This window comes from Gorilla gorilla, chromosome 12, assembly GCF_029281585.2.
Source record: "Gorilla gorilla gorilla isolate KB3781 chromosome 12, NHGRI_mGorGor1-v2.1_pri, whole genome shotgun sequence".
NCBI lineage: Eukaryota > Metazoa > Chordata > Mammalia > Primates > Hominidae > Gorilla > Gorilla gorilla.
The window spans coordinates 113,794,066-113,818,436 of NC_073236.2; the positions used below are offsets into that span (position 1 = coordinate 113,794,066).

Here is a 24,371-nt window from a genome sequence, read left to right on the forward strand (position 1 = left end):
GTGTATCACTGGAGGCCAGGAGTTTGAGGCTACGGCCAGCGTGATCACACTTGCCAACAGCCACTACACTTCAGCCTGGGAAACATAGTGAGACCCTGTCGCAAAAAGAAAAAAAAGGAAAAGAAAGAAACACATTTTTTCCTAGTTGTATTCTTCTATTCTTTTGTTCTTCAAAAGAACAATAAATAATATAGATTTATTTTCTCAAGAAATTCTAATGGGTTTCACCTTAACTCAATTGTGAAAGACTGTTCTTTCAAAAAAAATCTTAAAATTGTTTTTATAATTCACAAAAGAAACCTGTTGAAATTTCAAAACTAAACTGCCTATAGTCGGTAAATGAATCTGCCCTATGATCCCTCCCCCTTACCACCATCACTCTCTTGGAGTGCTATTTAGACTTTGGTATCTACCCTTCCAGTTCTCTAGTTGCTAAAAATAACAAAATGTATCTGCCTGTACATATGTATGTTTGGTATCATATAATCTTGAAAAATGAGATCACTTCACATATTATATCCTAATTTGCTTTTTATCACTCAATACACTATGGAGATCTTTTATACTTATTTTAATTGCTGTCAGCCTCTCTCATTCTCTGAAATAAAATTCAATTTTTGATCTGACTGGATTCTCATAGAAAAACATCTCCTAAAGCAGGAAATCCCAAAATATGATATGCAAGGAAGCTGGCAGACTCAAAAGGGCACCAATTTTTTAGTCCCATTGAAGAGCAATAACTGATGACTGTTTTGTCCAGTTTGAATATTCAATTGTAGTAAACAGATACCTACATTTCACTCTAAAAATTAGGTCCCTTAGTTTTAATGCCTCTATATAATTTACTTCAATGTAAATATCTCAACTCAATCTCTTATAATTGCTCAGAGATTTCACTAGATTTATATGTGACATACCACCTCTACTACAGCTAATGTCTCTGTCCTTCCAAAGTGGAGAAAGAAAACTGGTTGGTTAAGAAAATTTAAAAACAAACATTGACCTTTTATGTATAGGTTGGTTTTAGAAAAATATATTAATATTTCCAATATAAAAATAGAAAGGTTACCAAATGTAATTACATTTTCTCCTATACAACATCTGCTTCTCTTTTAGGGTGTGTGTCAGATTTTTTTTTTTTTTTTTTTTTTTGAGATGGAGTCTTGGTCTGTCCCCAGGCTGGCATGCAGTGGCGTGATCTCGGCTCACTGCAACCTCTGACTCCCTGGTTCAAGGGATTCTTCTGCCTCAGCCTCCCAAGAAGCTGGGATTACAGGCACGTGCCACCACACCCAGCTAATTTTTGTATTTTTAGTACAGATGGGGTTTCACCGTGTTGGCCGGGATGGTCTCATCTCCTGACCTCGTGATCCACCCGCCTCAGCCTCCCAAAGTGCTGGGATTATAGATGTGAGCCACCACGCCTGGCCAATGTATGTCAGATTTTATCTGTATTTATTTGCATTTAAAATTTCAACAGATTGAACAGAGAATTCAGGACTCATAACCAAATCCATGCATTATACCTATTCACTTGAGGGAAAACACGAAAATCCGATTTCCTAATTTGACTACATGTTACTTACACTAGCAAATATTGAGAGTCACAAATCTTAAACCCAGAAACAAACCTGAGGTAAAATATGAATTCCCCAAGATCACATTTTCAGCATTATTTATTTTCTTACATAATAGGTTTTATTCAGTACGTACAGAATATGTACACGCCCTTTATTTGCCTGAGAAGTGACTAATATGGCAGAATAGCAATTCTGTGGCAATAACTAATAGATTCATTTCTTATCTTAAAATTTCCTAAATTATCTTTGAGAATGCAAAGTACTCATTAAGAGAAATGAGTCCAAGAGTAAAAAGGCTAGAAAAGACAAAAAGCTGGAAAAAATAATTGAACTAGGGACTAGACAGTGACTGTGGAGCTCAGAATATTAATGGTTACCACTGACTAGATCCTTCAGATTTCTAGATGGCTTTCTGTTTCCCCAGTTCCTTACAGCAGAAGTCCCCAACCCCGGGGCTGTGGACTCTTCCCGGTCCGTGGCCTGTTAAGAACGGGGCCACCCAGCAGGAGGTGAGCAGCAAGTGAGTAAGCATTATTACCTGAGCTCCGCCTCCCATCAGATCAGTGGTAGCATTAGATTCTCATAGGAGTGCAAACCCCACTGTGAACTGCACATGCAAGGGATCTAGGTTGCATGCTCCTTAGGAGGATCTAACGCCTGATGATCTGAGGTGGGGTAGTTTCTAGGTGAAACTACCCCCCAGTACGGTCCATGTAAAAATTATCTCCATGAAACCAGTCCTTGGTGCCAAAAAGTCTGGGGACTGCTGCCCTACAGAAACAATACCACCCAAACTCAAATTCTGTATGTAAATCCAGTACTTCAGAATAGACAAAATATTCAACAGAGATACTCAGGTACCTGGCAGGATGTAAAAACAGGAACTTACCTTTCGAAGGATATCTTCAGCTAACGTGAGGAACGCCTTTTCGATGTTTATATTTGCTTTTGCACTAGTCTCAAAAAACCTAATACCATGCTCCCTTGCAATCTAAAACAGAAACAAAATATCATCATAAAATTATCAAGCATGGGTTGCCAACTGCTGACTTTAACATCTTAAATATTAATCTTATTCTGAAGGCAGTGGTCCCAACTAGAATATATAACACAGAATATTTCAGCAAGTCAAGCTCTTTCATAAAACAAACAAAAGAAAAGTAATCTCCTTACCCCAGAAGTTTATTTCAGATATTCTAAGTCAGATACTTCACACTGGGGGCAAACTTATGAGAAGCTCAACCTGACTCCTCAGGGTCTAATTTCTGCTCACCATAGCCTCCTGATTGTCACATTTTAGAACCATACTAATTGATACATTTCCTTAAAGTCCTAAGTTTAAAAACTAAGGATTAATGACTTATATTTTTCTCTCTTTGTAGTTTAAATAAGGCTAAAAATACTATGGGCACATTTGATTCTCCCATACATGTTAAATATGCACTGAAAAAAATTCACTCAAATGATAAAATATTATTTCCAACAAGCATTTTAAAAACTATGTAATTAGCTTAGTGCATTCGATCACTATTACTATAAAAATAATCAAAAGTAGCATTACCTTTACAAAGAAAGAGCAGAATATCAGTTTAATTCAGATTTTTACCTGTTCTCCTTTTCCTTTAGGTACAACTCTTTTGTCGTCCATATCACACTTGTTTCCTAGTAACATTCTTTCCACATCTTCATTGGCATGCTAAAATGAAATAACATTTTACTTTTACATACTACCATGAATTACGGCTTAACAGTCTTTAAAAGTGACTTTATTCTCTCAATTTAGAGGGTCATTTCTATAGCTTTAAAGTTTTAAAGCAGTCACCCTAAAACTACTCCATACTAAAAGCCTACACAAATTCTTAGATTACCTAGCAAAAGAAACGCAATTCCCAAGACATATCCATGTCAAATACTATTTCCTCCCTAAAGGAGGCTGTCTACTTTCTAGGTATGTTCTTTCTTACCAAAAGAGAAGATACAAGCAAAGAAACTTGCATAATCTAAATCCAGGCTGGATCATTTCAGATTTTATAATGCATACTACCCTATAGAAGCCTTAATTAAAAATTTTATAGAGCCCTTAAACTCTCAAATAGCTGTGCTGCTATGGCACAAGGAGGTCCATGCAGAAAAATCAGTTAAAAACAAGTGGTTGTCCCCTTAAGATCCCAATGACAATTTTTGCAGAAATAGAAAGATCTATCCAAAAATTCATATGGAATCTCACATCAAAAGAATCTCTCTTTTTGAGACAGAGCCTTGCTCTGTTGCCCAGGCTGGAGTGCAATGGCGTGATCTGGGCTTCCTGCAACTTTCGCCTCCCGAGTTCACGCGATTCTCCTGCCTTAGCCTCTTGAGTAGCTGTGAGTAGCTGGGACTACAGGTGTGTGTACTACCATGCCAGCTAATTTTTGTAGTTTTCTGGTAGAGACGGGGGGTTTTGCCATGTTGGCCAGGCTGATCGCGAACTCCTGGCCTCAAGTGATCCACCCCCATCGGCCTCCCAAAGGGCTAGGATTACAGGCATGAGCCACTGAGCCCAGCCAAAATAATATTAGCTGGGGGAGTCAAATTTCAGAACTTACTGCAAATCAAAAAGTGTGGAACTGGCATAAAGACAGATACACAGACTAATGGAATGGAATAGAGAGCCCAGAAATAAATCCTCACATACTTAGTCAAATGATCCTCAACAAGGATGCCAAAATCAGTCAATAGGGAAAGGACAGTCTTTTCAATAAATAGCACTAGGAAAACCAGATATCCACATGCAAAACAATGAAGCTGGATCCTTATTTTAAACCATATAAAAAAATTAACTTGAAATAGATCAAAGACCTCAAACTATAAAACTCTTAGAAGAAATCATAGGGAAAAGCTTCAGGACACTGGATTTGGCAATGGTTTCTTTGATATGATACCAAAAGCACAGGCAATAAAAGAAAAAGTAGTTAAACTGTACTTCATCAAAGTTAAAAACTACTGTGCAACAAAGGACGCTATCAAGAGAATGAAAAGACTACCCACAAAAAGGAGAAAATATTTGTAAATCATGTATTTGAAAGGGAATAATACCTAGAATATATAAAAAACACCTAAAACTCCTAACAACAACAAAAAACGACAGCACTTTGGGAGGCTGTCGGGAAAATTGCCTGAGCCCAGGAGTTCGAGACTAGCCTGAGTAACACTGTGAGACATCATCTCTACAAAAAATTTAAAAATTAGCCAGGCATGGTGGTGTGTGCCTGTAGTCCCAGCTACTTAGGAGGCTGTGGTAGGAGAATCACTTGAGCCTGGGAAGTTGAGGCTGCAGTGAGCCATGATCATCATGCCTCTGTACTCCAGCCTGGGGAACAGAGCAAGACCCTGTCTGGAAAAAATTAAAAAAAAAAAAAAAAAAAAAGCAAGCAAAGGATTTGAATAGACATTTCTTCAAAGAAGATATACAAACAAACAATATGTACATGAATAGATGCTCAATATTACTAAGATTAGGAAATGCAAATCAAAAACCACAATGAGAGATACCACTACATACCCATTAGTATGGCTACTATTAAAAAAACAGAAAACACATATTGGCGAGGATGTGGAGAAACCGACACCTTTGTGTACTGTTGGTAGGAATGTAAAATGGTGCAATCACTGTGGAAAAGTCTGGTGATTCCTCAAAAGGTTACACATAGAATTATCATACGATCCAGCAATTCCACTCATGGGTATACACGCAAAAGAATTTAAAGCAGGGACTCAGATATTTGTACACCAGTGTTCACAGCAACATTATTCACAATAGTAAAAGGGCGAAAACAACCCACATATCCAACAATGGGTGAATGAATAAACAGAACATGGCATATAAAAACAATGGAATATTACTCAGCCTTAAAAAATAAACAAGTTCTGACACATGCTACAATGTAGATGAACCTTGAAAACTTTATGTTAAATGAAGTAAATTACTTACAAATTGAACAAATACTATATGATTCCACTTATATGAGGTACCTATAACAGTCAAATTCATAGAAAATAGAATGGTGACAGTTGCCAGGAGCTGGGGAAAGGGGGAGACAGAAATCATTGTTTAATGGATGCAAAGCTTGAGTTCAGAAAGATGAAAAAGTTCTGGAAATGGATGGTGGTGATGGTTGCACAACAGGAGAATGTACTTAACACCACTGAACTATACACCAAAATAATAGTTAAAATGAAAATTTCATGTTGTATGTATTTCACCACAATTTTAAAAAGTATTCAAAAACAACAACAGGCTGAGCACGGGGGCTCATGCCTGTAATCCCAACACTTTAAGAAGCTGAGGCAGGAGGAGCACTTGAGCCCAAGAGCTCAAGGCTGGAGTGAACTATTATCACCGCCACTGCACTCCAGCCAGGGCAACAAAGCAAGACCCTGTCTCCAAAAAAAAAAAAAAAAAGCAACAACAACAATAAGAAAAACAACAACAACAAAACTGCCAAATGGCTGCGGTTACTTCATTTCCTGTAGCTATAAGAAAAAAAAAACTAGGAGTTATAAAATATGCTGATTTAAAACAACATACAGTTGACCCTTGAACAATGGGGGTAAGGGGATACCATGTATAACTTTTACTCCCCAAACACTTAATTAGTAACAGCCTGCTGCTAACCAGAAGTATTATCAGTAACAGTCGATTAACATATATTTTATATATGTATTCTACACTGTATTCTTACCATAAAGTTAGAGAAAAGAAAATGTTATTAAGAAAATCATAAGGAAGAAAAATATATTTACTATTCATTAAGTGGAAGTGGATCATCATAAAGGTCTTCATCCTCAATGTCTTCAAACTGAGTAGGCTGAGGAGGAGAAAGAGGAGGGGGTTGGTCTTGCTGTCTCAGGGAAGGCAGAGGCAGAAGAGGTAGAGAAGGTGGAAGGGGAGGCAGGCACACTCAGTTTAACTTTACGGAAAAACATTGTAATTTCTTTTTTGCTTTTTCATTTCTTTAAAAATATTTCTATACAAAACCAATCCTTCTTTCATCATTTGCTTCAGTTTCAGTGCCTGTATCACACAATGGTCCATGTTGTACAGTAAGTCTAAAGCAGTCTTGAATAATCAGAACCCTTCTGCCAGATTGTCTACAGTCAATTTGTTTTCTGGCACTACTTCTTTGCCTTCTTCCTTATCGTCCAACACTGGTTTGGAAGCACCAAACGGCATCTTCATTAAATCATCTTCTGTTGATTCCTCTGGTTGATGTCTATTAGCTCTTGTCTTATCCACAGTCTCTTTCATAAATTCCTTGACTGGCTCTGCTACAAATCCTGTGAAATCATGCTCAACATCGGTACACAGTTTTCTCCAGCAGGAAGTTACTGTTTTGTGCTTGATGGCTTTCACGGCTTTTTTTATAACGATGGCATCTTCAGCGGTTTAATTCCTCCAGATTTTCATGATGTTCTATTGAGGTTAGAGTACCGTGTGTTATTAACCTTAAAGGTCCTCATGACCCCCTGATCTAGATGCTGAATTAGAGACTGTGTTCGGGGGCAAGTAGACCACTTCAATGTTTTCGGTGTTAAACTCATGGGGTTCTGGGTGGCCAGGGGCACTGTCCAACATCAAAAGAACTTTAAAGGGCAGTCCCATAATGGCAAGGTATTTCCTGATTTCAGGGACAAAGTATTGATGGAACCAATCCAGAAAAAGGATTCTCAGTGTTCAGGTCTTCTTGTTGAATGATCAAAAAACTGGCAGCTTCAAAAGACTTTTCCCTTCAAGTCTTGGGGGTTAGCAACTTTATACGTAAGGGCAGTCAGTCCTGATCATAAACCCAATTGCATTTGCACAGAACAGTAGTTAGCCTATCCCTTCCTGCCTTAATTCCCTGTGCTTTCTTCTTTTCCTAACACTCATGTCCTTTGTGGCCTGCCCCCCTCCCTGCCACCCCGAGAATAGGACACTTTTAATTGCATTAAAGACTTGTTCAGCGGTGCCCAGGAACTTGTCTGCTGTGTCTTAGTCAGCAGAAGCTGCTTCTCCTGTTAGCCTGCCATTTTTAGGCCAAGCCTCTTTCTAAAATTATCAAACCATTCTTTGCTGGCATTAACTCCTCTAGCTTCTCTTCCGTTTTGCTTTAAGTTGTCATATAATAACTTCACTTTTTCTTGAATATCATAGTCTACAAGTATGCCCTTTTTTTGTTTGTTTTTTTGAGACAGAGTCGCTCTGTCGCCCAGGCTGGAGTGCAGTGGTGTGATCTCAGCTCACTGCAAGCTCTGCCTCCCGGGTTCACACCATTCTCCTGCCTCAGCCTCCTGAGTGGCTAGGACTACAGGCGCCCGCCACCACGCCCGGCTAATTTTTTGTATTTTCAGTAGAGATGGGGTTTCAACGTGTTAGCCAGGATGGTCTCGATCTCCTGACCTCGTGATCCGCCCGCCTTGGCCTCCCAAAGTGCTGGGATTACAGGCGTGAGCCACCGCGCCCAGCCTACAAGTATGCCTTTCTTATAGCAATCCTGTACCCACATAAAAGCTGCATTTTCAACATGAGATGAAAAGGTATTCTGTAAAAAGTGCAAGGTTTCACACCTCCTGCTGTGGCTGCAGTGATGGCTTCACAAATTTTCTTTTATTTAAAATGGTCCTTATGCTGGATTAATTTATCTTGAAATAACAGGCAACCACAGCTGCAGACCTCATTCTACAGTACATATTAAGCAATTCAATTTTTTCTTGTAATGTCATGACTTTTCTGTTTCTCAGGATTGCTTCTGGCATCACTAGTGGCACTTTGTATAGGTCTGATGGTGTTATTCAAGGTTTATGGTATTGCACTAGACACGATGAAAACACGCAAGAACCACAAAAGACCTCTTTTGATTGCAAAATGGGATTTACTGGAGACACAAACTGTTCATGGGGAGATGATCCGCATCACATGGTGTTTTAAGCAGACACTTGGAAACATACGAGCTCACCAAAATAGCAACAGGAGGTGGCTACAAAATTATCACAGTAGTACAGTATGTATTAGTTATTTTTATGCAATTATGATTTAATACTGCATCTCTGTTACATTTCTCTTGATGCAAAAGGTGCCATGTATGGGCTCTGTGTGTTTGAGTGTTAATAAATTTAAACTTTTAATAATAGATCTGTGTATGTTTTATGGTAGTAATAAAATAGACTAGTATCTACATATACTTTAGACATTCATAATATACTTAACTTTTTCTTAATCTCCCTCCCCCCCAATATTTCTAGGTTATGTGGCTTGTCTGTGAGTTTTTCAAATTGTTGCAAGTCTCTAACATTTTTTCCAAAAGATTTGTTTTTAAAAACCTGTTTATAGAGCTGGGTGTGGTGGCACACACCTGTAATCCCAGCTTCTTGGGAGGCTGAGAAGGAAGAATCACTTGACCCCTGGAGTTTGAGACCAGCCTGGGCAACACTGCGAGTCCCCATCTCTTTAAACAAAAATATCCATGTGTAAGTGAACCTGCAGTTCAAGGGTCAATGACAGTTTAAAAGGGGGTAGACAAAGGTGGGATTAGGGAGGAAACAACTCTTTTGTTGCAAGGACGATACCCTTAGTAGAATCACAAGCTTAACAAAGAAAAATTATACCGCATGTGGTGGCTCACGCCTGTAAAGCCAGCACTTTGGGAGGCTGAGGCGGGTGGATCGCATGAGGTCAGGAGTTCGAGACCAGCCTGGCCAATATGGCAAAACCCTGTCTCTACTAAAATTACTAAAATTAGCCGGGTGTGGTGGTGCACGTCTGTAATCTCAGCTACTTGGGAGGCTGAGGCAGGACAATCACTTGAACCCAGGAGGTGGAGGTTGCAGTGAGCTGAGATCATACCACTGCACTCCAGCCTGGGTGACAGAGCAAGACTTTGTCTCGGAAAAAAAAAAAATTATAATATACTATAAAGAAACTCGCTGGCTGGATGCAGTGGCTCACGCCTGTAATCCCAGCATTTTGGGAGGCCGAGGCGGGCGGATCACGAGGTCAGGAGATTGAGACCATCCTGGCTAACACAGTGAAGCCTCGTGTCTACTAAAAATACAAAAAATTAGCTGGGTGTGTTGATGGACGCCCAGTAGTCCCAGCTACTCAGGAGGCTGAGGCAGGAGAATGGCGTGAACCCGGGAGGTAGAGCTTGCAGTGAGCCTAGATAGCACCACTGTACTCCAGCCTGGGCAACAGAGCGAGACTCCGTCTCAAGAAAAAAAAAAAAGAAACTCCCTATTTAGGGATTCCATGGTCTTATCTGAATTTAGTGCCTCTTAATTTATGTTACTGCTAAAATAAAGGCAACTTGGCAAATATCCAGTAATAAGCAGCAATATACCAGGTGCTCCTAAAATCCTGCCATGTGCTAAAAGTAAGAGGCATTTTGATCTCAGAATCTAAGGATGGACTTCGGGGACATCAATAATTCCAAGGAGCACACATAAAACTTTGCAAGTTGTATAAGTACATCATTCTGGTAAGATTCTAATTTCTCAAAGGGGTCCATGATCCCAAAGAAGTACAGAAGCATGGTTTTAAAAGCTCCCAGCTGCTAAATGGACAAATTATCACAGTGACCTGTAATAATCTACCCACATCCTAAACACTGCAAGTTACCAGAGCCACTAACATGAACCTCCACTCAAAGAGAAGATAAATTATCTGTAGCTTTAGAAGTCACTCTTCTATTAAGAACACCTGTAAGTTAGGTGCAAGCAGGCTGATGGAACGAAGCCAAAGCCAATAAATAAATGATCAATGAAGTATAAAAAAGGGAAAATTACCTTATATATAAATTTATAAGTGTTAAGATATTTTCAGCCTGTTTTTTAAAAAAGCTTTAGCAATCTGACCACCAATTTACAACCTACTACACCTCCACGCCAACTCACATCAGTATTCTGGGGCTAGTGAGGAAATAGGTATAATTCTTTATACATGTGTACCATTTCAGAGCATAAATATAATTCTAGCTCAAAAATATATTTGAAAGTAAGCCTGCTGGGCACAGTGGCTCATGTGTATAATCCCAACATTCTGGGAAGCCAGCGCAGGAAGATTGCTTGAGCCCAAGAATTTGAGGCCAGCCAGGGCAACGTAGTGAGACCCCATCACTACAAAAATAAAAATTAGCCAGACATGACAGAGCACGCTTGTGGTCCTAGGTACCTGGGAGGCTAGGGTGGGAGGATAGCTTGAGCTCAGGAGGTAGAGGCTGCAGTAAGCTGTGATTGTGCCACTGCACTCTAACCTGACAGAGTGAGACCCTGTCTTTAAAAAGAAAAAAAAAAAAGCAAAGCTAAGACCTGAAAAGACCTGGGATACGCTTCTTTAAATAACAAAACACAAAAACTAAGAAAAAGGTCAAAATAGTATTATACAACTCTTTTTAAAATTTATTTTATTTTTTTGAGACAGGGTCTCGCTGTGTCACCCAGGCTGGAATGCACTGCTATAATCATAGCTCACTACAGCCTTGATCTCCTGGGCTCAGGTGATCCTCCCACCTCAGCCTACCAAATAGCTGGGACTACAGGTACTCACCGCCATACCTGACTTTAAAAAATAAACTTTTTTAGTAGAGATGAGGTCTTGCTATGTTGTTCAAGCTGGTCTCGAACTCCTAAACTCAAGCAATCCTCCCACCTCGGATTCCCAAAGTGCTGGGATTACAGGTGTGAGCCACCGTGCACGGCCCTATACATATCTTCACAGCTAAGATCATCCTTACTTGGATGATCTTACTAACAATAAGCAGCAAGCATGATGAGGTTAAAGACTTCACTGCTGAGCCAGGGGACCAATAAAACAGCGCTCAGAATACATAGAACTTCTCTCATACATTTTCTTATGCCAACATGCACATTAATCTTTTTTCAGTCGGATACGCATTGTGTTTACAACCACTTAAGGCAAAAACACCCAAAGAAAGATTGGTAGTTGCACCACACAGACATATCCATAAAGAGACATGTTTATGCAGGAGGACACATATCTCTATGAATTACACATGCAGACTGTAACTAGCTTAAAATATGGTTAATTTTCCCAAGGTACTAATACAGAGAGGTGCATTTAGACCAAGGTTTCTCAACTTCGGCCATACAGACATTTTGGGTCAGCATTCTTCTTGTACCCAAGCTGTGATAACCAAAAATATCTCCACATATTGACAAATGTAAAACTGTCCTTGACTGAGAATCACAGATTTAGAGATCACTGTCTATCATTAAATAGAAACAACAAATACTTTAAAAGGACGTTGAAGTTTAATAATAATGAAACCATTCAGAAACCAATATATGTTTCACAAATATAAGCCTCATAGTTGTTCTGATATTTGACTAGGTACATGAGAACCTGTTAATTCCCCACCCCCACCCCAACCCCGGCCTTTGTTTTTTTTAAAGCACTTATTTGCCCGGGAGGTCTGGGCTACAGTGGGCTGTGTTCGCACCACTGCACTCCAGCCTGGGAAACAGTGAAACCCGGTCTCAAAAAAAAGGGGGAGGAGGGGATGTTACTTTGTAAAAATTGGAGCTAAAAGAACATCTTTTTGGCCGGCGTGGTAGCTCACGCCTGTAATCCCAGCACTTTGGGTGGCTGAGGATGACAGACCATGAGGTCAGGAGTTCGAGACTGGCCTGACCAACATGGTGAAACCCCGTCTCTACTAAAATTACAAAAATTAGCCAGGCGTGGTGGCACACGCCTGTAATCCCAGCTACTCAGGAGGCCGAGGCAGGAGAACCACTTGAATCCGGGAGGTGGAGTTTGCAGTGAGCTGAGATTTGCGCCACTGCATTCCAGCCTGGGCAACAGAGCAAGACTCCGTCTCAAAAAAAAAAAGAACATCTTTTTATATCTATTAGAGAAATAATCTGAGACTTGGGTTTCCTAAGGATTTGTCCTTCCTAAGCTAAGTTATTTGGTCCAAAGTACGTTTCTCTAAATATCCCTATAGCCAAGGTAGTTATGTTCCCCAGTTACCCAAAGTAAATTAACATATATGATCTGTCTTAAATTGGAATCCACTGCACTTTTTTATCAGTCCCATCTTTATCTGGGTAACTTTTCATCTCCTCAGGTCTCAGTTTAAAGTCGCTCCTCTCACCTCCCAGGCTATGTTAGTTAGGTACTTGTTTTATTTACATGTTAACAACTTTGTACTTCCTAACTCTTTTGATTTTTTGTTTTTTTTTTTTTTGAGACGGAGTCTCGCTCTGTCGCCCAGGCTGGAGCGGAGTGCAGTGGCACGACCTCGGCTCACTGCAAGCTCCGCCTCCTGGGTTCACGCCATTCTCCTGCCTCAGCCTCCTGAGTAGCTGGGACTACAGGCACCCGCCACCACGCCCGGCTAATTTTTTTTCTTATTTTAGTAGAGACGGGGTTTCACCGTGTTAACCAGGATGGTCTCAATCTTCTGACCTGGTGATCCGCCAGCCTCAGCCTCCCAAAGTGCTGGGATTACAAGCATGAGCCCCCCGCGCCCGGACCTTCCCAACTCTTTAACACTAAGTAGGGGATCATTTATGTTGTTCACGCTGCATCCCCAGCCTAGTTCAAAAACACTGATCCCAAGAGTTGTCCCTTGATGTAAAGTTTCACCTCAACAAGTTTCAAAACCTTCATATAATAACTCCCCCTCTTGGACATTCGCAACACACTAAAGCATATAAAAATTGAATAAAAATACCTATTTAACGTATTTGTCCACAGAATGTCGTATGCCAAGTAATACTACTAAAAAGTAGAACACGCTTCAGAAAACACAGATTTAAGAGTATATAAATTCTTCTTATCTCTATTCCAAGGAACAGAAAACTTGTATTTGTCTCCTTTTGCTAAAGAAATACAGAGTGGCACAGTGGCACACGCCTGAAGTCCAGCTAACTCAGGAATTTGAGACCAGCCTCCTGGGCAACACAGCAAGACCCTCTCTCTTAAAAAAAGAAAAAGAAAAAAAAAAAGTCTGGGCGTGGTGGCTCACGCCTGTAATCCCAGCACTTTGGGAGGCCGAGGTGGGCAGATCATGAGGTCAGGAGATCGAGACCATCCTGGCTAACACGTTGAAACCCCGTCTCTACTGAAAATACAAAAAATTAGCCGGGTGCGGTGGCGGGTGCCTGTAGTCCCAGCTACTCGGGAGGCTGAGGCAGGAGGATGGTGTGAACCCAGGAAGCAGAGCTTGCAGTGAGCTGAGACAGCGTCACTGCACTCCAGCCTGGGTGACAGAGCAAGACTGCGTCTCAAAAAAAAAAAAAAAAAAACAAACACAAGACAGAAAGAAAGAAAACAAATACAGTCTCCATGGGGAATGGCTGATTGGTTCCAGGACCCTACTTCCTTTATCAAAATCCACGCATACTCAAGTCCTGCAGCCAGCCCTGTGAAACAGACATATACAAAGAAGGCTCCACAGCACTCTATATTATATGTGAGTATCAAAATTCATATTTTCAATCTGCCTTTAGTTGAAAAAAATGTATATTAAGTGGACCTGTGAGTCAGGCATGGTGGCACATGCCTGTAGTCCTAGCTACCAGGAAGGCTGAGATGGGAGAATTATTGGAGCTCAGAGTTTTAACACCAGCCTGGGCAACATGGTGAGACACCCATCTCAAAAATATTTTTTAATTAAAAAAATTAACAACTGGTGGGGCGCAGTGGCTCATGCCTGTAATCCCAGCACTTTGGGAGGCCAAGACAGGTAGATCACGAAGTCAGGAGTTCAAGACCAGACCAGCCTGACCAAGATGGTGAAACCCCATCTCTACTAAAAAATACAAAAAAAAATTAGCCGGGCGTGGCAGCATGCACCTGTAGTCCCAGCTACTCAGGAGGCTGAGGCAGAAGAATCACTTAAACCAGGGAGGTAGAGATTGCAGTGAGCCAAGATGGCGCCACTGCACTCCAGCCTGGGCGACAGAGTGAAACTCCGTCTCAAAAAAAAAAAAAAACAGTAATAACAACTCTACCTGTGTACTTCAAACCCACATTGTTCAAGGGTCAACTGTAATTGTAAGGAAAGGTATTAAAGCTCAGTTCAGTTTTTAAAAAAATAACAGTTTTGAGTTTATAATTTACATATCATAAAATTTACCCTGTAAAAATATACAATTCAGTGTTTTTTAGTTATTTACGAGGCAGTTCAACTATCACCACTACTAACTTTATAATATTTTTATCACTCCCCTATAAACCTGTACTCATAGCAACCACTCTTTTCTCTCCAAACATCACCCCCAGCACCTGGCAATCATGAATCTACTTTCTGTCTCTATGTTTTTGTCAATTTGGGGCATTTTATTTAAAGGGAATCATGTAAGGCCTTTTATGTCTGGCTTCTTTCATAAGGTTTTCAAGGTTCACCCACACTGTACCAAGTATCAGTACTTCATGCCTTTTAATGGCTGAGACATACTCCCTTATATGAATATACACATTTTATTTATCCATTCATCAGTTGATGGATGTTTGGGTTGTTTCTGGTTTTCTTTTTGGCTATTGTGAATAATGCTGCTATAAATACTTGTGTACACCTTTTGTGGATATATATTGTTAATTCTCTTGGGTAAATACCTAAGAGTAGAACTGCTGGTCATAAGGTAACTGTATGTTTAACCATTTTGAGAACTGCCAAAATATCTTCCAAACCAGCTGCATCTTTCTACAATTCTACCAGCAATATATGAGGGTTACAATTTCTCTCCATCTTTGTGAACGCTTGTTAGTCTGTCCTCTTTTCTTCCATTCTGTGGGTTGGCTTTTTACTTTCTAAATGGTAGAACCTTCAAAGCACAAAGGTTTTAAATTTGATGTAGCCCAATTTATCCATTTCTTTTCTTTTGCCACTTCATGGCTTTAGATCTTACATGTAGGTCCATGATCCTTTTTGTTGTTGTTTTTTTTTTTTCTTTTTTTTGAGACAGAGTCTCACTCTGTTGCCCAGGCTGGAGTGTAGTAATGCAATCATGGTTCACTGCAGCCTCGACCTCCTGGGCTCAAGTGATCTCACCTCAGCCTCCCAGACAGCTGGAACTACAAGTGCATACCACCATACCCGACTAATTGTTTTTTTTTTTTTTTTTGTATATTTTTGTAGAGATGGGGTTTCACCATGTTGCCCAGGCTGGTCTCAAACTCCTGGGCTCCAGCGACCCACCCACCTTGGCCTCCCAAAATGTTGGGATTACAGGTGTGGGTCACCATACCCAACCTTCGTGGTCCATTTTGAGTTAACTTTTCTGTATGGTATGAAGTAGGTGTCTAACTTTCATTCTTCCACACAAGGATAGCCAGTTTTCCCAGCACCATCTGTTGGAAAGACTATTCTTTTGCCCATTGAATTGTCTAGCCATCTTGTTAAAAGTCAACTGACCATATATGTAAGAGTTTATTTTTAGACTCTCAATACTATTCAATCAATCTTTATGACTATCCTTATGTCAGTATCACAATGTTTTGATTATTGTGGCTTTGCGGTTAAGTTTTAAAACTAGAAAGTGTAAATCTTACAACTGTGTACTTCCTTTTCAAGATTATTTTGGCTACTCTGGGTCCCTTGCCTGTCTATATTAGTTTTAGGGTCAATTTGTCAATTTCTACGGGGGGGAGTTCAAAAAAAAGCAATTGGGATTTTGATAGGGATTGCACTAAATCTGTAGATCACTTTGGGTAGTAATGCCATCTTAATATTGTCTTCCAATTCACAAATAATGGCTATCTAATTATTTAGATCTTTAATTTCTTTCAACAATATTTTGTGGTTTTCTGTGTACAAGTCTTACACTCTTTTGGTTAAATTTACTCCTAAGTATTTTTTGCCTTTTGATATTATTACAAATGGAAATTTATTCTCAATGTAATTTTTAGGTTATTGCTAGTGTACAGAAATAAAGCTGATTTTTATATGTTGATCTCATTTCTTGTAACCTTGCTGAACTTGTTTATTAGTTCTAAGAGTTTTCTGGGTATATGTTTGTGGGTTCTTAAGGATTTTCTATATAAAATATTCTACCATTTATAAATAGTTGTTTCACTCTGGATGGCTTTTTTTTCTTTTTTTTCTTTTTTCTTTTTTTTTTTTTTAGCTCTGGCTGGAATCTCAGCATAATGTTGAACAGAAGTGGCCAGAGTAGATATTCTTGCCATGCTCTTGATCTTAGGGGACAGGTACGATAATAGCTGTGGTATTTTTATAGATGTCACTTACAGGATTAAGGAAGTTCTTTGCTATTCCTAGTTTGTTGACTTTTTTTTTGAGACAGAGTCTTGCTCTGTCGCCCAGGCTGGAGCACAATGGCACGATTTTGGCTTACTGCAACCTCCACCTCCTGGGTTCAAGCGATTCTCCTGCCTCAGCCTCCCGAGTAGCTGGGGTTACAGGTGTTTGCCATCACACCTGGCTGATTTTTGTTATTTTTAGTAGAGATGAGGTTTCACCATGTTGGCCAGGCTGGTCTCGAACTCCTGACCTCAGGTGATCCACTTGCCTCGACCTCCCAAAGTGCTGGGATTTACGGGTGTGAGCCACTGCGTCTGGCTGACTGTTTTAATCATAAAAGAATGTTGGATTTTGTCAAATGTTTTTTCTGTGTGAACTGAGATAACTGTATGGTTTTGTCCTCTATTAATATGGTGTATTACATTGACAGGTTCTGACCCTTGCATGCCTGGGTAAGTTCCTCTTGATCATGTTATATAATCCTTTAATACATCAGAGAAACAAGATTTTCTCTTTCTTTCTGAGACGGAGTTGCACTCTGCTGCCCAGGATGGAGTGCAGTGGTGCAATCCTGGCTCACTGCAGCCTCCTCCGCCTCCTGGGTTCAAGTGATTCTCCTGCCTCAGCCTCCTGAGTAGCTGAGACTACAGGTGCCCACCATCATGCCCGGCTAATTTTTTGTGTTTTTCATAGAGACAGAGTTTCACCATGTCGACCAGACTGGTTTCAAACTCCTGACATCAGGTGATCCGCCTGCCTCGGCCTCCCAAACTGCTGGGATTACAGGCATGAGCCACTGCGCCTGGCCAAGATTTTCTTTTTAAATAACTTTACTTCTTTTCTTTTTCAGAGACAGAGTCTCACTCTGTCACCCAGGCTGAAGCACAGTGGTATAATAATAGCTCACTGCAGCCTTGAATTCTTGGGCTCAAGCAATCTTTCTGCCTCAGCCTCCCAAGTAACTGGGACCACAGGTGTGCACCACCACACCCACAATTTTCCTTTTTGATACCTGGGTTGTATGTTTCTCAGTTTATCTTGGGAAACAAACCATCCAGTCTACCATGTCAGATGTTTAAGTCTGTGGTATAATAAAAACATATATTAGGTCTTTGTTCCCAGTTCCTGTCACTGACCTCCCAATTTCCTGAGTGACAGGGTTGTCTTTTGTTATTCATAACAAGATTCTTTTGACTATAATGAGTTTATGCTAATGAGGTGACTGATGACAAGGCTCCTATCTAGCTTCAGAATGGGGGCTGGTCTCCAGAGGAACCAACCAAGTGATAAGAGGATTGGAAATTTCAGTCCCACTTCCTGACCTCCTAGAAGGGGAAGGGAGACAGACATTACACTCAATCACCAGAAGTCAATGATTTAATCAATTATGCCTAAGTGATGGAACTTCAATTCAAAAATCTGAAAAACTGAGGGTAAGGAATATTCCAATTTGGTGAACACATCAAGGTGCTGGGAGAGGTGGCGTATCCAGAGAGGGCATGGAAGCTCTGGAGCCCTGCTGCTACTCCCCGCATATGCCTCTCTTCCATTTGGCTGTTCCTGAATTGTATACTTTATAATAAAACTGTAATCCTAAGTATAGCATTTTCCTAAGTTCTATGACTCACTCTAGCAAATGATCACATGGAGTGGCATTGTTGGCATCCCCAAAATCTATAGCCAGCTTGGACAGAAGGCAGAAATGTGGGTAAGCCTGGGGACCCAGGACTTGCAAATGGCATCTCAAGTGAGGGCAATTTTGTAGGAATGAGTCCTTAAACTTGTGGAGTCTGACACTAATTCAGGGTAGTCAGTGTCAGAATAGGATTGAATAGCAGGACACCAGTTCATGTGGTAGAATCAGAGAATTGGTGGTTGTTGGAAACACACTGCAAAATCTCTAAACTGCTCTTACTACAGACTACTTACCTGAACAATAAAATAAAGAATAAGGAAATCAAAATAAAGCTTTTTTGTTTTAAGATTTGTATTTTTTTTTTTGAGATGGAGTTTCGCTCTTGTTGCCCAGGCTGGAGTACAATGGTGCGTGATCTCAGCTCACTGCAACCTCCACTTCCTGGGTTCAAGTGATTCTCCTGCCTCAGCCTCCCAAGTAGCTGGGATTACAGGCATGTGCCACCCCACCCAGCTAAGTTTGTATTTTTAGTAGAGAAGGGGTTTCTCCATGTTGGTCAGGCTGGTCTCGAACTCCTGACCTCAGGTGATCCGCCCACCTCAGCCTCCCAGAGTGCTGGGATTACAGGCGTGAGCCACCGCGCCCAGCCAAGATCTGTGTATCTTTAAATAATTATTAAAAAATAGTAAGCTTCTCCCAAAGATTTATTGTAGCAACAAAAAAGTGGTAATGAGCCCTTAGGATTGCTACCATTAGGGGCATTATCTTGGGTCTAATATTGGTTTAAGACTTGGTCTTTGTGTATCTGGCCAAAATTTGCTTCAAAGAGTTACTGTTAACAAAACTCAAAGCCTAGAAGGTAGCAATAAGGCATGAAAAACAACTCTTAACAAGAAGCCACCTATGCTGTAGCAAAGAAACAGACATGCTTTGATACATAATTTTAACTTATAAAAAGTAACATCAGGCTGGGTGCAGTGGCTCACGCCTGCAATCCTAGCACTTCAGGAGGCCAAGGTGGGCAGATCACTTGAGGCCAGAAGTTCAAGACCAGCCTGGCCAACATGGCGAGACCCCATCTCTACTACAAATACAAAAATTAGCCGGGTGTGGTGGTGCACACCTGTAATTCCAGCTACTCAAGACACTAAGACACTAGAATCACTTGAACCCAGAAAGCAGAGATTGCAGTGAGCCAAGATCGTGCCACTGCACTCCAGCCTGGGTGATGAAGTGAGACTCTATCTCAAAAAAACCCAAAATACAGAAAAAACCCAACATTTTCACATGCAATGGAACTATTTTCTTAGTTAGGTTTTTACTATATTAGTATTCCATATATTTCAAAATGCCTAGAAGCAATATTGTATTTCTATAACATGAAAAATAAAGTTCTAAAAAATTACTACTGGACATTTCATTCATTCATTCAACAAAAATTTATTAAGAAAAAATTCATTTCCAGAAAATCATTGTAAAATCACTGGTAGCTTCTATTTGGGGTCATCTTGTAAGATGGCTATACAGAGTTTTGGAGTAATTTACTAATTGTCTTGAATGAGGCTCTAGATAGACTGTCCAAAAACTTAAGAAAAAATTAGCAAATAACAACATTAACTTTTTTTTTTTTTTTTTTTTTTTGGAGACGGAGTCTTGCTCTGTTGCCCAGGCTGGAGTGCAGTGGCACAATCTTGGCTATTGCAACCTCTACCTCCCAGGTTCAAGAGATTCTCCTGCCTTGGACTCTCGAGTAGCTGGGACGACAGGTGCACATCACCACGCCCAGCTGATTTTTGTAATTTTTAGTAGTGATGGGGTTTCACCATGTTGGCCAGGCTGGTCTTTAGCTCCTGACCTCAGGTGATCCTCCCGCCTCAGCCTCCCAAAGTGCTGGGATTACAGGCATGAGCCACCATGCCCGGCCAACATTAACTTTTAGAAAATAGAAATACTTCAATAATAATGACTTCAACAGTACATTATATCCTGAAGATCAGTTGGAATATTTATTCTTCCTAACCAAGCACACAAATGTGTGTTCATGAAGGGTTTATACAAGTTCTAGGTCTTACCTCATCTATGTTTCTAAGCCATTTGCTGATGTTTTCAAAACTTTTACCATTGGTGATGTCATATACTAGCATGATACCCATTGCGCCTCTGTAGTAGGAGGTTGTGATGGTGTGAAATCGCTCCTGGCCTGCTGTATCCCTGAAATAAACAGCCAATAATTTCTATTAAGCATTTTGATATTACTACATTTCACATAAAGGACAAAACAAGAATAGTTTTTCCTAAGTATATATAAAAACTTTTTAGTTGAAGGAAATTAATAACCTACCCATACTGGATGAAAATCTGAAAGGGAAAACAGTAGGAAGTGACACATAAAACTCAAGGTTATTGAATAAGCACTAGCAAACACCATAGAAACTCTTAAAATTTCATTTTATTTAATAATTTAGTTCCATAATGTAACACAAAAGTAGGTAGGATTTTTAGAACATTAGAGAACTATACCATAGTACAGTCATATTTACATTTAGAATCATTAACCAAAAGTTGTAAAGATAACCTCACTTATAAATAATAAGACAGAAATGTAAATAGTAGTATTTTCCATTATTTAATGCTTAAAGCCAAAGGTGTAAGATGTATTTTGCTCCTGTAACTATGCCCTCTCATTTGTATCATCATTTTGCTCTTTTATGGATCATCTCATCAGCTTACAAACATGTTTTAGTATCTTTTTTAAAAAAGCAAAAATAAGGTCAGGCGCAGTGGCTCACACTTGTAATCCCAGCACTTCGGGAGGCTGAGGTGTGTAGATCACTTAAGGTCAGGAGTTCAAGACACCTGGCCAACATGGTGAAACCCCATCTCTACTAAAAATACAAAAATTAGCCAGGCATGGTGGCACGTGCCTGTAATCCCACCTGCTCGGGAGGCTGAGGTAAGAGAACTGCTTGAACCCAGGAGGCACAGGTTGCAATGAGCCAAGATGGTGCCACTACACTCCAGCTTGGGTGACAGAGCGAGCCCCCGTCTCAAAATAAATAAATAAATAAAAATAAAGCAAAAAAACCCCAATCTCAACCCGGTATCTCTCCAACTATCCCTGCTCCTCTTTTGAGTTAATATTTTTAAAACTTTTATTTTGAAATAATTACAGCCTTACAGGAAGTTACAAAACTGTGCAGAGAGGTCCTGGGTACCTTTCACCCAGCTTTTCCTAATGATAACATCTTATATTACTGCAGCATAATAGCAAAACCAGAAAATGGACATTGGATACATTCTACAGACCTTATTAAGATTTCAGGGTTTTTTTTTTTTTTACATGCACTTATTTGTGTATGTGTGTATATATAGTTCTCTACAATTTATTACATGTACAGATTTGTGTAACTACCACAAGACAAAGAACTATTACATCACCTTTTTACTCCCCATAGTCCCTAAACTCTGATCAATAATCTGTTTTCTATGTTTATATTTTTTTCATTTCCAGAATGTTACGTAAGTGGAATCATGTAGTATGCTACCTTTTGAAATCGGCATTTAACACTTCTTTCACCATAATGCTCTTGAAGTCCTCTCCAAGTTTTTGCACATAATCCTGGTCTGTCCCATTTCATTGCTGAGTAGCATTCTATGGTATGTCTGTATCACAATTTGCTTAATCATTCACCCATGGAAGGACATTCAGGGTTGTTTCCAGTTTTTGGCTATAACAAAGTTCGAAGAACATTCATTTACAGGTTTCTATGTGGACATAACTTTTCATTTCTTTGAAATAAATGCCCAGGAATGTTATTTATGGGTAATATGGTAAGTGTATAACGGTAAGAAACTGGCCAACTTTTTCCAGAGTGGCTCTATCACTTGACATTTGCACTAGCAACATATAAAAGATCCAGTTTCTCTGCAACCTCACCAGCATTTGATGCTGTCACTATTTTTTATTTCTGTAGTTCTAAGAGGGCATATAGTAACATTTCATCATCACATTAATCTGTATTTCCCTGTGGCTAAGATGGTGAACATTTTTTCATGTGTTTATTTGCCATCCACATGTCCTCTTTGGTGAAATGTCTGGTTTTTTTGGCCCATTTTCTAATTGGATTGTTAGTTTTTTGTTTTTGGGTTTCTTTTTTTTTTTTTTTGAGATAGAGTTTTGATCTATCCAGCCCAGGCTGGAGTGCAATGGCACGGTCTCGGCTCACTGCAACCTCTGCCTCCTGGGTTCAAGTGATTCTCCTGCCTCAGCCTCCCAAGTAGCTGGGATCACAGGCGCCCACCACCACGCCCAGCCAACTGTTGTATTTTTAGTAGAGATGGGGTTTCACCATGTTGGCCAGGCTCGTCTCGAACTCCTGACCTCAGGTGATCAGCCCGCCTCAGCCTCCCAAAGTGCTGGGATTACAGGCGTGAGCCACTGTGGCTGGCCTGGATTGTCAGTTTTTTGGCTTTTTACTGCTGACTTTTGAAAGTTCTTTTTATACAGAAGTCCTTTGTCAGATACACTGGCTTGTAAATATTTTCTCCAAGTCTGTAGCTAGTCTTTTCATTCCCTTGACAGGGTATTTTGTAGAGAGGAAGCTTTTAATTTTGTGAAAGTCTAATTAATTTACTGATTTTTTTTTCTTTTACAGATCATGTGTTTAGTGTTATGTCTAAGAATTCTTCACCTAGTCTTTTTTTTTTTTTTTTTTTGAAACAGGGTGTCGCTCTGTCACCCAGGCTGGAGTGTAGTGGCACGATCTTGGCTCACTGCAACCTCTGCCTCCCAGGTTCAAGAGATTCTCCTGCCTCAGCCTCTGGAATAGCTGAGATTACAGGCACGTGCCACCACGTCCAGCTAATTTTTATATTTTTAGTAGAGATGGGTTTTCGCCATGTTGGCCAGGCTGGTCTTGAACTCCTGGCCTCAGATGATCTGCCCGCCTCAGCTTCCCAAAGTGCTGGGGTTACAGGCGTGAGCCACCGCACCCAGCCTCTTCACGTAGCCTTACGTTCCAAAGATTTTCTCCTGTATTTTCTTCTAAAAGCCTTATGGGTTTTTTTTTTTGAGACAGAGTCTTGCTCTGTCGCCCAGGTGGAGTGCAGTGGTGTGATCTCGGCACATTGCAACCTCTGCCTTTTGGGTTCAAGAGATTCTCCGACCTCAGCCTCCCAAAGAGCTGGGACTATAGGCGTGCGCCACCACACTGGACAATTTTTGTATTTCTACTAGAGACGGGGTTTTGCCATGTTGGCCAGGCTGATCTCAAACTCCTGACCTCAGATGATCCACCTGCCTCAGCCTCCGAAAGTGCTGGGGTTATAGGCGTGAGCCACTGTGCCCAGCCACCTTATGGTTTTATTAAACCGATGGTACATTTTGAGTTAATTTCAAATAGGACATTTCTATGAATGTCCTATTGCTCAAGCACCATTTGCTCGAAATGTCGAAGTAATAACCTTGCTCCACTGAATTGCTTTTGTACCTTTGTCAAAAATCTGCAGGCCATACCACAGTTCAATCTGTGTCTGGGTTCTTTATTCTGTTGCAATCTCCTATGTGTCTAGGCCTCCTCCATTACCATACTGTCTTAGATTACTATGGCTAAATAAAAAGTTTTACAACCAGATAGATTGATTCTTCCCACTTATTTTACTTTGTCAAATTGTTTTAGCTACCCTAGCCTTCCCATATAAATACTAGGATAAGCTTGTCTATATTTACATAAAAATTTTCCCAGCAAATTTCTTTACAGAGTTTTCTCTAGTGGCTGTTTTCCCACTTTCAGTCCTTAACTGATTCTAATAGGATTGCTATTACTGATTACTCTACCAAAACTCCTTTTCAGAAGGTCTCCAATAACCTGGATGCCAAATCCAATAGCTATTTCCTCTTTATATATTATCCAC

The 24,371-nt window shown here is 40.2% G+C and overlaps 1 protein-coding gene across 1 annotated transcript in view; it reads right to left on the bottom strand.

The window, feature by feature from the left end:
- RAB10 (RAB10, member RAS oncogene family) overlaps positions 1-24,371 on the bottom strand; it is a 103,874-nt gene that overhangs the window by 6,995 nt on the left and 72,508 nt on the right. The window contains exons 3-5 of the mRNA XM_004028954.5: positions 20,531-20,669; positions 3,187-3,276; positions 2,470-2,571 (exon numbers count right to left, since the gene is read on the bottom strand). Coding sequence (XP_004029003.1) covers positions 2,470-2,571; positions 3,187-3,276; positions 20,531-20,669 — 331 coding nt within the window. The remainder of the gene's footprint in view (positions 1-2,469; positions 2,572-3,186; positions 3,277-20,530; positions 20,670-24,371) is intronic.